The sequence below is a fragment of the Sphaeramia orbicularis genome, chromosome 5 (assembly GCF_902148855.1).
Source record: "Sphaeramia orbicularis chromosome 5, fSphaOr1.1, whole genome shotgun sequence".
Classification (NCBI taxonomy): domain Eukaryota; kingdom Metazoa; phylum Chordata; class Actinopteri; order Kurtiformes; family Apogonidae; genus Sphaeramia; species Sphaeramia orbicularis.
The window spans coordinates 39152620-39166516 of NC_043961.1; the positions used below are offsets into that span (position 1 = coordinate 39152620).

The 13897-nt window shown below is 37.0% G+C and overlaps 1 protein-coding gene across 7 annotated transcripts in view; it reads left to right on the forward strand.

The window, feature by feature from the left end:
• The window catches only part of ptprt (protein tyrosine phosphatase receptor type T), a 625436-nt gene that overhangs the window by 521802 nt on the left and 89737 nt on the right, over positions 1-13897 (forward strand). For all 7 annotated transcript variants that reach the window (XM_030135306.1, XM_030135308.1, XM_030135311.1 and 4 more), the window contains one exon: positions 3827-3914. In XM_030135306.1, coding sequence (XP_029991166.1) covers positions 3827-3914 — 88 coding nt within the window. The remainder of the gene's footprint in view (positions 1-3826; positions 3915-13897) is intronic.

The following is a 13897-nucleotide window of genomic DNA, read 5'->3' on the forward strand; positions in this document are numbered from 1 at the left end:
TTTCTGCTTGACTGAGCGATAAGTTTAGGTGTCTTTCTTTCTGTCACAATGCATTTGTATAGCATTGTGTGTGTGTGTGTGTGTGTGTGTGTGTGTGTGATGTGGATATAGGTCATATATCTGAAAGTCAAAGCTGTTGTCTTCTTAAACCCTTAATGGTTTGAAAAAGTGCATCTTATTCTCCTTGATGGGAGTCACAGTGTGTGTTTGTATGTCTGTGTGTATTTGTGTGTGTGTGTGTGTGATTGACCTCTACATGTGTGTCATAATGGCCATTCTAAAATAGTGCAACGTCCATATGGCGACCTTTGAGACTCGGGGTTTGGTTGCTTAGTGCTACCTTGACAGTGATCTCATACACACACACACACACACACACACACACACACACACACACAGTACACTATTTTACAGTGCATGCATATGGGGGATATTCACATTTGGAGTAGACCACACATTAAGGTCCACTGAATCCACACCCTCAGACGACAAGTGTGTATAGGCATAGGCTCTTCATCTGTGGCTGTTGTACACATAGCTTTACATACACACACGCATGCCCATTTTGTCCTTGCTGTGTTTGTTAGGCTCGTCACTTGGGCCAACACGACAGCAGGGAGGAAGGACAATCTGTCTTCTCTCCTCCAACAAAGGACTGACAGAAAGATTCTGTTCCAGACCAAACCAATTGAACAATGAACCCAAACTTTTGCCTCTGTAAAGTTTTCCCTGTGCTTTGCTGTTATTCAGGACTGGTTTAGATGTCTGTGATAGATTGTTTTGCAGTGCCAATGATGTTGGAAGGCAGGTACATTTTACCCAGTGCATTTCTGTTAGTACAGATTTGGACAGGTCTCATCCATCTTGGCTAAAGGATAAACTGACCTGATGGCAACTGAGGGATCTGGGATTTCTGCCATTCAGAAGTGCAGCCGTGACTTCTTACGGCTTACTTTCAACTGCTGACAATTTTTCTTTCAAGTAATTTTGAGGAAAAATAAATATTATTCCTGTTGCAAGCTGTTGTTGGTACCGCATTCACATAAAAAGGGCTAAAAACATGCCTACTGTGGGAGACTAAAAAGGGGTAATCAATTTTAAAGCGAAAGACATATTTAAACTCAACAGCCAAACAAGCACCACCACCTCCTATTAGAGAATTTTAGAGCATGATTAGAAATATGTTTGCTGTTTTAAAATCATATCAACAAACATCAATATCAAGTGTTTCTATCCATTTTTGTAAAGAAAGTATTATTTTGTCACTGTCGAAGGATGTGGCCATTACGTCTATGGTAAAACTAGTGACATAACCTTGGAAGAGTCAAGATTTTCAGATGCCAGAAGTTTAAGACTGTCTTGAGGCACCCCACAGCTTAAAGACTAGTGATGTTCAATACCATGGATTTCCGTTCCGATCCTATACCGAGTAAAATCCAGGGTGGTATCGTCGATACCGATCCCATACCAGTACTTGGTACAAATACACTTAATGTCTGGAATATCTAAAAAAAAAAAAAAAAAAAAAAAAAGTGTATTTGAAATCATAACTTCATAAAGAATACAAAACATGAGAGTAATTATTGTTTAATTATTAAGAACTATTATAAAAATGAAAACTTGCATATTAACCCATAAAGACCCAGCATGACTTTTGTGGCAGTTCCCAAATGAAATCTTCTCTATATTTATCCTTTTTTGTGATTTATTGCAATTTGTTCTAATATTATCCTATGTATTTTGCATTTTATCAGAATAAATCATCTATTTTTCCATATTTAATTTACTAATCATGTAGGTGTTCATTAAAGCTCAGGCTGAAGTTGAAGGTTATTATATCAAAAACAGAGAAAACGGAAGAAAAAGTCACTTTTTTAGTCAAATCTATCAATAACTGAACATAAACCCAGTGTCCTCATCCACTGTCATTGATCCAACACCATGGGTTTTACTGGTGAATCAATGTTGTAGAAGATGACAGTGTTTCCACGGTACCTCTGAAGCCTTTGAATGTCCAAATGGGTCATATCTGATGACCATGAAAAGATGACAAACGGCTTTTTACACCAATTATTTACATGGATTGATAGGATTAGTGGAATAACAGGTATGAAACAGTTACATCAGTGGTTGGCTTTGGTTAAAAGTGGCTGTTTGGGTCTTTAAGGGTTAATTCACGTTACATGAATGTGTTAACATGAAACATGAAAATACTGAACATGTAGCACTTCAACAAAACATCTACACTTCCCCTCATTCACAAATTTTTGTTAAGGAACAGCATATTTACTGTTTTCCCCTTCAGTCTGTTCTGTTTTTTGCTCAGACCCTCTCCTGCCTTTGAACAGACTCTCTCTGCTGATACAGAAGTGGCAGTCAGTCCCAGGTATCTCACTGTTAGTTTGCTCAGGGCTTAGGGCTGATCTTCTTGCCACCAAACCAAGAGACTAAGTCAGAGTTGACTGACTGAGAAGCATGACGCTGTACACACTTACCCAGGTGGAAGAAAACGTAGTTCCCACTTCCCACCAATCACGTATCATTTGGCCAAGATCCCAATAGTTTAGCGACTTTCCACTGTGTTCCTGATGTACATTACCTCAAAGGACCGAAGTATCAAAAAGTATCAATATTTTGATTTGTGAATCGATTCTAGAGTGTCCAAGTCTGGTATTGGATATATCGATATTTCAGTATCAATCCACACATCACCTTTAAAGACAGTAGTCCCTTTTCCAGTGGACATCTGCACAAAACTTTACCAATATTTACTAAATGTCAAAAAAACAGAAGTGCATAATGTCGGTTTTTCCATTAAATCAGAAATACGATAATGTGTTTATTTATTGTAACAAGATGACATGAGAAGTCATTCCATAAGCGTGGTGATGAACACAAATATCATGTTGATTTACAGATATATTCATTATTGTTATATATTACCCCTTTATCCCGTACTAAATTAAAAATGATTCAGTTTCCTGCTGTGTCCACACAAACCGCGCCATGTTTCTTTTAAAACTCTTCTTCTTCACTTGTTGTAATGTCCGTCACCATCTTTTTTTTTCTTTTTTTTTTTTTTTTTTTATTCATGTGACTCTAGTTGCGGACAAAGGTCTTTCCATTGCAGTTTTGCATGATATACCAATTCGCTACACCCGAAAAACCACCTCTTGTCAGTGCAAAAACGTATAATCTGAAAACGAGAGTTTTGGCAAAATTGTCATTTTTCCATTAGGTACATTTTTATGCGCAAGTTATAATCGCGCAATTTGAGGGTCAATCGAAAAGCGACTAGTGTAAGCAATTCTTGAGCAAGACTGTTGATATTTAAACTTGATACAGAAGTTCAATCAACCTCAGCTGATTGACTGGAAGGGTGTAATGTAATATGGAGTACTTCAATTGACACTTTTAGTGCGCTATTAAAATACTTCTACTACTCCTACTACAAAGAAAAAAACACAGTTACTATAGAACAAGAATTAAAACTTAAATGAAGAAAATTATGAAGAGCTTCAAAATATACTGAATATGTTTGGACTTTTAATCAAATGTGGCCTACCTTCAGGCATTTCCATACATAGCTAACCTCTGGGACATCTTATATTTAGCATCAGTGCCCTAAGTGGTCACAGGGGTCTGTTGCACACTATCAGCTGATTGTCTTTTCCTTATTATACACATTACTCTTTCAGCTTCTGCCCGCCCATATGTCAGTGTACAAGCTCTGGGCATCAGCCCATGTGTGCTGGCATATTTCTGTGTGTGTACATGCATCCATATTAAACCATTTCCCTCTGTGTGTGTCCATGTATACGCTCAGGCCCTGGCAGAAGGACAGACGGCCCCTTGGGAAACAGCCAAAAAGGATGAGAATCGCAACAAGAATCGCTATGGCAACATCATCGCTTGTGAGTACTGTAATGACACGGATAGAAATTCCTGTTGAACTTTCGCTAAAGGGAACTGGGAATTTCTTTTAGTTCAGTTTGACCCTTGAATTTAAATCTGTGGAATTTATCATTTATTTTGTACAGATGTTGTTTTTGTTGTTTTGTCAGGTAATTTGGTTTAGTTTTGGTGAGCAGTGACACAGTAACACAAAAATTCATTTATCCTTGTAATGGGTGCATTTGGCCTGATGTGGGTTTGGTTTGGTGTGTTTAGTTTTTCTTGAACTAGCTGGTTGTTCCCTGTTTGACTGAATGGTACAACTACAATAATCATATAATTATAAGACAGAAACCTGCCAGTCTGACTACACTAACCCCGTAAATGTTTCATTGTTACATTGATGAGGTTCAGTTCTTTAATGAAGTGAATGAATTAAATAATGATGTGACTTTATGAACCTGTGATAAGGCTGACTTGAAACATAAAATATTGAAACATTTATTAATAAGTCCAAATTTATCAAAGCAAAACAACATGTTTAACTAGGCAATGACACGTTCTCAGTTGTTAACGTGCTCATTTAATCACATCAAGAGCTGTCCTTTTTCACAGTGTAATATCAAAGCCAGTTCAAACTCTTGGCTTCAACTTTTTAGGAAATACCACAGAAAAAAAGAAGGCTTTTACTGTGTAGAAGAGAAGGATTCTATTTGATTCTGTGCTGTAATCAAAGCTGGCAGCTTTCATTTTATCCAGACAGACTTTTGTCAGAATAAAGCTTCATTTTTGAGCAAAGACAGGACTGCTGTAATGATGTGCAGAGGGAAGATGTGTAACATGAACAGTGTGTGTGTTAGGTCATTAGAAAGTGAATCAGCTTATGAATATGATGCTGTGTGATGTGTTCAGTGTGCACAAATGATGCCTGCCTGCTTGTCTGTTCCGTCTGTGTACACACATTTTATGTTGTAGAAGGTGACCTCAGGCCTTGACTGCTCTGGAACAGAGGAAGCACTTTGTGAGGCAGGAGGTCTGGAAACCTAAATACACACTAGCCTAGGGTGACCAGGTGCTTACGAGCCACATGTGGGACAAGGAGTGTGTTTGTGTGAGACAATGTGGGACACGTAACCGTAATGCTGGAACAAAGTCTAGATCTTTAAGCAATGTGCGTCTTATTGTCGAGTTTAGAAATATGAATAACAACAGTTTGATTTAGTTGCATATTTTTGCACTGGGCATTTATTTTTTGCTTATTTTGCACAGGTTTCAACGACTTTTTTTGCTTGTAAAAACAAAACAAAAAAAAATCTACTTTCAAAAGCTCAAGAAGAAACCTCAAGTTTCAAATATTGTAATTAAATATTTTTAGAAAATCAGCTATTTTTTTTTTCATTATTATTATTATTTGAGTACATGTTCTCAACCCTCAAAGGTAAACTATGTACAAAACAAAAAGGTATAACTTGATGTGAAATGAATTTGTCAGTGATGTGAATACTTTTACATGTGAAACATTTCTGTTTAGATTAATGTAAACATATACACCTTAAAGTGTCTTGTCTTATTGATGAAGTAGTGGAGCAAGCCCTCTCCTCCAGCCCATTTTTCTTTTTTTAATTTATTTTACATGTTCTATATATGACAAAAAATCTTGAATAAGCATTTTTTCATTTGATGTGTGGATATTTTCAGGTGTAACAATTTTGTATCATGTGCTTTTCCAAATAAGCAAAGAATTTAAAAAAAAAAAAGCCATAACTGACAACATTTTAACAACTGTTTCCTCTTACAGACAACCTAAAATTACTTGGACCAAAAACCTTTGTGCATCCATAAACAGAACAGTCAAACATTTAGCATTCTAACACAGTAATAACAATAGAATAAGATAAAGTAAATATCCTGTGGAATTTTGTCAAAAATTAAATATCCACATACTTAACAAAAGCATATTTTGTCGCCTCGAGTCTCTCAGTTCAAACTCCAAACTTAAAAATACGCAAAAGGGAATATGGTTAAAATCTAACCAAACATCAAATGCAATACAGTGTGTCGCTTCAAGCCATACTCACCTCTTTGCGCGATGGAGAAATAAGTCTGACATAGTCCACAGAATACCCTCTGTGAATCATCCCCCACCGCTTTCACCCATAAACATTTTCCCATTCTTATCTGTAGTTGCATCTTCTTTTTTTTGTGCGGCGTTTCCATGATTTCCGCCAGTATTTGCATGCCGGTGTCTGAGGTTTTTGCCCTTGATTTTTGTGTGTCAGTGGGCGGAGCTCAGGAGGACACTGGGGACAGGTTGATGGACTCCTGACCCCATGTGTATGTTGGTTGATTGACAGCAGACAACAGCCAATGGTGATAGCGCTGTCACCGCTATAAAATGAAAGTCATGTTTGGAGGAAGGCGACTGTCCTGCACTTTGGAGAGCCAGAGCCAATCAAATGCAGGACATTGTCTCAATTTGCGGGACGTGGAAAAAATGGCCATAATGCTGTGCAGTCCCGCATAAAACAGGACACCTGGTCACCCTACACTAGCCTCATAATTGTATGATTTTAGGGCGTTCTGTACTCCGGTCTGATACCAGTTCAGACCAGTTTAATGATGATGCAGTGCACTGTTTCAGCAGCAGTAGCTCTTTGTACACTCTGTACTTCTGTTGTAGCTGCCAGCTTTTCAGGTATTTTTGTCGTTTATTCGTAGCTCATTTATTACAGCCGCATTCCTGCTGTTTAGTCAAATGAAATGTAAAGAGCAGTTCTGTGGTTAAAAGGAGGCAAATGCATGGACTATAGAGACACGATTTACCAGGAAAATAGCTGATATTAATGTTAGATTTCATGGTAACAGGAAAATTATTGCCATAAATACTGAGAAAAACACCCACTGTAAAATAAAGAGTAAAAAATAAAACTATTTCAGACGATAAAATAAGTAAACAAGTAATGAACAATGCAAACTAAAATGTACAGCAAATTGAAAGACAGGTAAAATCAGCTCATTTTCAATTGCCTCCAGAGTTAATTGTTCATCTTGTACAACAATAAAATGAACAGTATTGGGCCTTCTGATGAATAATTGCTTTGTGAATCCCATAGCATGCATTCTTTCATCCATCCTTTTTTAACTTCAATAAACTGAGGCTTTCCTCATAATGACTGGGGAAAAAAATTAACTAAAATTAGTCAATTCCTCAAAATAAAATGATTTGGGTCCTCATTAAACTGATACAGTGAGTGTAATGTTTTACAAGCAGCCTCTGGCAATCTGAACTGTTGAACGCTCAATAGCGTAATATGCTAAGTGAATCATGCAACTGAACCACTCATTAAAAAAAAAAAAGATCTGAACCGCTCATTAAAAAAAAAAAAATCTGTACACATCTTCTGTGATTTAGCATTTAAGCGGTAAACAACCACAACCTTTTCTTGTTAGTAGTTAATCTCTTTTTGTCTAGGGGTCCAAAAAACAGAGAATCATCATTTTCTATGTAACTGACCAATTACATACATTTTATAACATATTGTAACAATGTATATTATATAATTAACTTTATCTAAGTGGGGCTAAGTTCAGCCCCAGTGGTGTAATACCTAACACCACCAGGAAATGAGATGTCCGTCAAATGTGATCTGCCATGTGGATGTTTTTGGATGGGATAATGACTGTTACTGTTCCTTCAGCCTTTTGTAGATGCTTCATGACACCCTCAACTTTGATACTGTATGAGCATTTTTACTATTTAAAGCCAGATTTCCAGATTGATCTCTACTACCTGTTCACTGAAATGACAGATTGAGGATGTTTAAAAGATTCATCATCGTATAATTTAGACCCACTTTTAGTTTGTAATCATATGGGGGGGGGGGGGGGGGGGGGGTGTTTATGGCATTAAACACACATGCACGTACATCCAGAGGACTGTCCTTCTCTTACATTGTGCTGTTCCTCTGTGCTTCCTTGTGCACGGATGTGTGCACGTGTGTATATATCTCATTGGTTTTGATGTCACGGCAAAGACGCTGCACTAACCTGAAGGCTCTAAAATGAAACATTGCGCAGAAATGAAATAGCCTGTCAAGAGCTTGATAGCCAACAGGAATTATGATAAATTTGCTATTAGTACAAATCCTTTAATTACAAGGGCCTGGTAATGGAAACTGTCCATCTTGCTTGCTGTGATTGTACAAAGGCTCATTTTCTTGAGAAAATGTTTTAAAAGGCCCCCAAGGAAATGACTTTGTGCAATGTCTTTATTAGAACAAGGGAATGTGGGGAGACGGGCAGACAATCTGGCTGGAGCCAAAACTTTAAATAATGGTTAAAGGTTCTGTTCCCTTTTTCTTCTGTCAGGTTAAACTTTAATTCCCTGTTGTAATTACACATTTGCTTTTTTCTTGGAGTAGTTAAAGCTATACTGTACAATCTGGCATTTTTACACTTTTCTTTTGTAGTCTTAAAATGCTCCTAATAAGCATGCGGCAAACTAAAATGTAAAAGAAATCCACCAGGTTTTGAAACTCAGAAATGTGTAATTCTCATATATTTATGATAAAAATCTGACCAATCATTTTATTTGACCCAAATGAAATGATTGGCTGAGCTTCCTGTCTGTCATCCGTTGCCGCATCCCGTGTCAGTTGCCTACTGCTGCTACTGCTTGCGAATCATGTGCCTCTGTGGCAGAGCAGCAGAGGGGTCTTTGAAAGATATCAAGGAATGGCAAAGAACTTTCAATGACCAAACCAGGCCATTTCCGCCCCCGGCTGCTCACACAGAGAATAAGATGCACAAAAAGACTGTAGCACAAAAAGGTGCTCAAAAAAGAATTATCAATGCGGCAAGAGGCAAGACGCGTATGTACATTGGGTTTGCCTTCGAGTGATGGTGGAGGCGAAAACAGCTTCATCCAGAGCTGAGAAGTGAAGAGATGGTCACAGAGTTTCTGCTGGACAGGTACTTTCAGTTTGTCTAATCATAGAACACAATATTACATGTGATAACGCATCATCTAGATCACAGGTGTCAAACATGCGGCATGGGGGCCAAATCCGGCCCGCCAAAGGGTCCAATCTGGCCCATAGGATGAATTAGTGAAATGCAAAAATTACACTGAAGATATGAACAATCGATAGTGTAAAAATCATTTTAATTCAGTTCCACATACAGACCAATTAGATCTCAATTGGGTCAGATCAGTAAAAAAGTATCATAATAACCTATAAATAATGACAATTGCAGATTTTATCTTTGTGTTAGTGAGAAAAAGTAAAATTACATGAAAATGTTTAGATTAACAAACTATCCTTTTACAAAAAAATGTGAATAACCTGAACAAATATGAACAAACAGAAATATCTTAAGAGAAGTGCAATTTTACCGATATTATACCTAGTACCACATGTTTTGTGTATTTGTAACAGTAATGTAAGTTGTAACGCACATGTGTAAATGATAAACTGAGGCAGAATATTGTTAAAATTGCACTTGTTTTCTTAAGACATTTCAAGTTGTTCATGTTATTCAGATTTTTAAGGAAACGTAGATGTAAACATTATCATATTATAATTTTACTTTCTTCACTGTTACTATTTTACTGGTCCGGCCCACTTGAGATTATATTGGGGTGAATGTGGCCCCTGAACTAAAATGAGTTTGACACCCCTGATCTAGATGCTATCAGCTACTATAGTTCTGTAATGTGCAGTGAAGATTAGCGTTAGCGTCAGTGTTAACTTCACCGTTAGTGTAAACAAACCAAGTGTGTAGCATTAGCGATCACTTTAGATTTAGCTGTAGCGTCAGTGTTAGCATCAGCACTTGCAGCAGCCTCAGTGTTTATTGTGAAGTTGTCATTAATCCTGCTCTCAAATACAACTCCGGATTGCATTTGACTGTTGGTCGTATAGTAACCAGAGCTAGTTCAGCACAATGCTAGAGGACTTCTCTGGCTAATAGATAAGTGTCAGAGGTCAGGCAGGGGGAAGCGGTTGGACTTTCATGACGCTCATGTTCACATTTTTACTAAGGGCTGTGCGACACGGCAGATCGGAAGGTATAGCTTTAAGAATCGCAATCTGAGATCTGATCTTAACCCATAAAGACCTTTGTGTGGCCTTTGTGGCAGTTCCATAATGAATTTTTCTCTCTATTTAGCCTTTCTTAAGTGATTTATCACCATCATTATCCTCTGTACTTTGCGTTTCTACAATAAAAATCAGGTATTTTCCCATGTTTAATTTACTGCTCATGTAGATGTTCATAAAAGCTCAGATTAAAGTTAATTGTCATAATATCAGAAACAGAGAAAGAATAAGGAAATGTTACTTAATTATTAAGAGCTATTATAAAAATGAAAACTTGTATATTAACCCATAAAAACCCAGCACAACATTTGTGGCAGTTCTCAAATGAAATCTTCACTATATCTAACCTGTCTTAAGTCATTTATCACTATTTGTTCTAATATTATCCTCATTTATCCTTATCTGCGTTTTATCAGTATAAATCATTTATTTTCCCATATTTAATTCACTGATCATGTAGATGCTCATAAAAGCTCAGATTAAAGTTGAGGGTTATCATATCAAAAACAGAGAAAACTCAAGAAAAAGTGACTTTGCAGTCAAATCTCTCATTAACTGAACATAAACCCAGTGTGTCCATCCGCTGTCATTGATCCAACTTCATGGGTTTTACTGGTGAATCAATGTTGTAGAAGATGACAGTGTTTCCACGGTAACTACAGAGCCTCTGAACGTCCAAATGGGCCATATCTGATGACCATGACAAGATGACAAACTGCATTTTACACCAATTATTTACATGTATTGATACGATTAGTGGATCAACAGTTATTAAACATTTTATCATGGTAGATGATTTTGGTCTTTGATTTGGGTCTTTATATGTTAAAAAAATATATCTCACTTTCTTTCATGCACTCTCTCACAAACTGTACAGCTTTGCATGTTAGACCAGTGTAGGTCTGCTTCCCACCACAACTTGTAGATATGGACAGCACAATGCCTCACATGATAACAAGTGACTGGCAAGATTCAATCAGAAGGAAGTCCTGTGAGCAAATGTCATGCCGTCTGTGAGGAAGATGAAGCCTGGGCAGCACTGGACCTTCCAACAGAACAATGAATCCAATCATACCTCAAAGTCCACCAAGACTTGGTTTCAGAATAAGTCCTGGAAGATACGAGTGGCCATCACAATCACCTGACTTGAAAAACGTGGCTGCAGCACGCAAACACGAGAATATTAACTCTTTCAATGCCATGGGCCGATTAAATCGGCTTTACGAATACAACCTTTAAAGTGCCACGGGCCGATCAGATCGGCTTTGGAGAACACGTCATATTTGTGTACAAACAAACCATCCACCCCCATTTCTTTCTCACATTTCGATGACGTTCTTTCAAATCTTCTTGCAAATTACGATCAATAATGAATCAGCTGTGTCCGGTGCGTTTTGAATCTAAGTAGCAATCGGTCGGATGTTACCGAGCGGTTTTTGACCAAGGAAGAGCTCGCGTTTCGTTTTCTGCTTGGGAAATTTTATGAATGAATTTATGAATGAAATCATATGCAAATTAGATGGCCATTTTGTAGTAATATCGTAAACACAGCGATCTGTCAAAACAGTCCCATCTGCTAGAAAATGAGTTCTGATGACGATTCAGACTTCGATTATAAAAACGACGCGAAATACTGAAAAACAGCCAAATTCTGTGGCACTTTTAAGGCTTATTAGCCCCTTAACTGTCTGGCACCGAAAGAGTTAATGAACTGGAGGCGTTTGCCCTTGAGGAATGGACTCAGATTTCCCAGGAACGCTGCTAGAAGCTGATGTCTGTCTGAGCATCACGTTTGCTGCAGATTTTAACAGAAACAAAGTGCTCTACTAAAGCACTGAAGTTCTACAGATACTTTTCATGAAGGGGTTGAATAAGTTTGAGACTGTAGTAAAAATTGAAAAAGGCATTTTGTGTTGAGTGGTAAGAAACCACTTGCAATATTAGTTGTGTTGCGCTATTTAAATTATTCCTGTTTGATTTGTTTATTGCAAATAGCAGCTAGTTTGTACATTTTGCCAATAAACCTAATTTGCAGAGGGTGGATGAATCATTTTGATTGCAACTGTAAATGCGGATTGTGGCATTAATTATGTTGCTTTGCATATTTTCTCTGTTAAAAGAATGACTTCTATGGGGAGAGTTCTGGACCCCCTTCATTTGGCAGTATGCACAAATATTTTGAGATTTGTTTTTTGATTAGTTCGGTGGTTTAAATTTGCATCCATTTCTCATTTGCCTGTCAAATCAAAGTGTCTTGCTTTAATGAACCTGAGTCTGCCATGACTGCAGCACAGGAACATTGTACAATTTTTGATATTAAACAATATTTTTCTTCTGAAAACAGAAAAGGAGTCAAACTTTACATTTCAGTATAATGCTTGTTTATTGAGCGGTTTATATTCTGTCAGCAGTGAAATACTCAATGAAAAGCAATCATATATCAGATATTCCAATACATTGGTGAAGGAAATAAAATACTCACATTCTTTATTTACATTGCAGCCTTTTCAACACTGAAACATTTACATCCACAAAAAAGGTTTTCCCCAGTATTCCTGTTTAGATACAATTGTGCAGATACCTGTCTGAAAAAAGTTCTTTTTGATTTGAATTATTTGTCCTTTCCTTTCATGAACAGTAATAGACAGTGACTATTTAACCAGACCATTCCTTTTGATTGGGTTCCTCAAACAGGATTTAGTCCAATTTCAACCCTAAATTGGACAATGTCAGAGTAACTACCAGATTTGTATTTTTACAGGTGAATTTTGGATTCTGGTTTAAAATAATCTCATTCTGTAAACACTAGAATAGTTGCAGTCTTTATACTCAACACAGTCTTAAGCTTAACTCATTTTATCTTTTGTGTCCAAGTTAAGAAGTGTTAACCTTGTGTTTGGATTCGGATGACTGATTTTGCATGTCAGGATGGTCTTTATCGTTTTTTTTGTTTTGTTTTGTTTTTGTTTTATATTAGTGATATATATAAGGCTTTTATCAACATCATGACTTCCTACGACAGCATATTAGGGTCACATAAAAAAATAAAAACACTTGTCACTATGAGAATAAAGTCATAAAATATCGAGATAAAACCCGTAATTTTATGAGAATAAAGTCAAAAACAAAAATAGTCATAATTTTATGAGGAGGAGGTCCTAATATTATGAGAATAATGTCATAATTAAAAACAGGCGGGAAAAATGTCATAATATACGAGAATAAAGTCGTACCCACTCATCGCATAATGGAGAACTTGGAACATTTAATGACGTTCTGCTTTCATTTGGGGTTTACGCATGGTGAAATACTGAGCCTATTAGCCCCACCCATCATCAACACATTAGCATCATTCTAAGGACTTTGAAGCGAGTTTTCACATGTTTGGGTTTGTTTCGTCATAAGAACCAAACAGATTTGGAGCAAATTACTTAACTTCCTTAAAACTTACAATTTCTAAATTATGACTTTTTATTGCACTATTGTGAATTTATAATCAAAATATTCTGACTTTAATTTCATAAAAGTACATTATTTTTGTTAAATTATGAATTTTTTTTTAAACTACAACTTTATTCTCATAATATTATGGCTTTATTCTCAAAACATTACAACCTGATTCTCATAGTAATATGTGTTTTTTATTTTTCCTATGTGGCCCTAACACTCCGTCGTAACTTTCCTCTCGATCAGATTGAAGGGAACAGTGACGACTGTGTGAGTGACAGTGGGAAGGCTTTGAGTCTAAGTCTTAGTGAAGACCAGGTTCAAATGGTAACTCTGTTTACTGGTTACATCGGGATTCCAGGTGCTTAGAAAAGTCATCCTGGTCTCAGCACCTCTAACCTAAGCAAATGCCTCATGGAGCCTTTGCCAGATCACAACAATGAACTGCATTTGCC